The following is a 1,822-nucleotide window of genomic DNA, read 5'->3' on the forward strand; positions in this document are numbered from 1 at the left end:
GTTCGTGTAGCAGATCGTACTCGTGTGTATGCCTCCTGCGAGTGTCCCGGGTTCGTTGAGTCACTGTACTTCAACACACCGCTGGCCATCAGGTTTCAAGCTGATCACTGTGCAGGAACATCGCCGTCCCTACTTTTATTATTAGTCTCTTCTCGTAGCTAGCCTAGACGCTAACTAAACAAGTGTTCGTCTTTGTACTTCGTTCTTCGTGTTCCTCTGTTCCGTAGCGCGTCCACTACAGTTCGTCGGCTGCGTCCGTAATGTCAAGATCCGCGTACTTAACCTTAGCAACGACCTTCAATGTAGCCACTTCGGCCCTCCGTCACTTTTCTTCGGAAACGTGTAGTTCTGCCGGGGGTCGCTTCTCTGTCGACTCCGTCCACCGTTGTTCTTCGTTCGTCACTTAGTTACGCGCTCACTCCTCTATCGGGTGCCACAAGCAAAGACAACACACCTCGTACGTCTGCTACACTCACTTGTGTTCTGCCCGTCCGATTCCAGAGTGAGTGCTTCTCACTCCTCCTTATGGTCGCGTGTTTTCTCCGCCTGCGACCCTTCACTGTTCCGTTGTGCACGATCCTGCGTGTCCACCACACGTTTGTTGGGTTTATTCGACTCTTCGTCGGAGCTGTTCATCCACCGGTCCTGCTGGAAGATCTCACCAGCAGCCGTCATGCCTACACCGTGCCCCACTAACCTGTTACACGCCTTCTTCGTTTGTAGAGTCTTCCACGACTCTACCGGCCCGAAAGTACACCTCGTACTCGTCGGCCGACACCCATCGGGCTACGTTGTCGTCATGTCCTCCCCGTGATTGTCGCTCTGCAGGTCGTAACGTGTACTCCAGCACGTATTGTCCGCCCTTGTTGCGCCGTCGTCGTCTTCGGGTTTCAACCAGTCTTGCACTCGACTCGTGCCATTCTTCTTCTCGCTCCATTGTCGTGCTTCGTCGTCTCTTGCCCGTTGTTCCAGTGGCTGGCTGCACTGCTGCTGTCATTGTTCGTGCAGGCTCCCTTGACGCCTCGTCATCGTACCTTAGGGCTTCACACTCGAGTTGCGTGTTCAGATCGGCTGCTGCCTTCGCTAGTAGATCAGATTGTGTGTGATACGTTGTTAAGAAACTCATGTGCGCTATAAATTCTTCTGATCCGTTGTTCTGATCTTATCGTCGAACTAGGTAGTTTACGTAGCCGACGGGTTCTACAATTCGTAGTGGTCCGATCCACGAATGTACCAACTTCGTCGATTTCGGTCCTTTTGGAGGTTGGAACATCTAAACTCGATCTCCTCTTACAAATTTCCTCGTATTCTTGACTCGTCGGTTGTAATACTTTGCTTATCGTGCTTGCTCCTTTCTCCGGTCTCGTTCTGCGCATTAATGGCTATTCTTCATCGCTGTCAACAACTTCCGATGGTATTCCGTTCAACGTACCCGCCTCTATCTTTCTACGCAAAAGCTCGTTTGGTGGTCGTACCCGTCGACCTATCATCAGTCCATTCGGTGAAAATGCCACCGTGGAGTGTTTGCCGGAGTTGTATGCGTACACAACGAAATCTACCCAATTATCCCAGTCATTTTGATCTTCACTCTGCATATACGTACTCACACAATCGTTCGACAAGTCCAATTATCTGTGGTCTGTAAGGTACCAGGTTTATTTGTTGTGCTTGTAGTAATGGCACTAGCTGCTCAATCGCTAATCTCGTCAATTTAAGCGCTCCATCAATTAATAGTTCTCGAAAGGCTCCAAATTTCAACACGATGGTCTTCATTATGAATCTTGCGACGTTCTCCGCAGTATGATGCTCCACCGTCATCGCT

The 1,822-nt window shown here is 50.3% G+C and overlaps 1 protein-coding gene across 1 annotated transcript; it reads right to left on the bottom strand.

Annotated features, from left to right (window-relative positions):
• Positions 1-513: 513 nt before the first annotated feature.
• On the bottom strand, positions 514-1,595 carry PPTG_19342 (hypothetical protein; the record flags this gene model as incomplete). The annotated part of the gene is made up of 4 exons (XM_008917816.1): positions 514-677; positions 742-1,083; positions 1,332-1,368; positions 1,476-1,595. The coding sequence occupies 4 exons, from the start codon at positions 1,593-1,595 to the stop codon at positions 514-516; spliced, it is 663 nt and encodes a 220-aa protein (XP_008916064.1).
• Between the last annotated feature and the right edge of the window lie 227 nt (positions 1,596-1,822).

This window comes from Phytophthora parasitica, assembly GCF_000247585.1.
Source record: "Phytophthora parasitica INRA-310 unplaced genomic scaffold supercont2.116, whole genome shotgun sequence".
Lineage (NCBI taxonomy): Eukaryota > Oomycota > Peronosporomycetes > Peronosporales > Peronosporaceae > Phytophthora > Phytophthora nicotianae.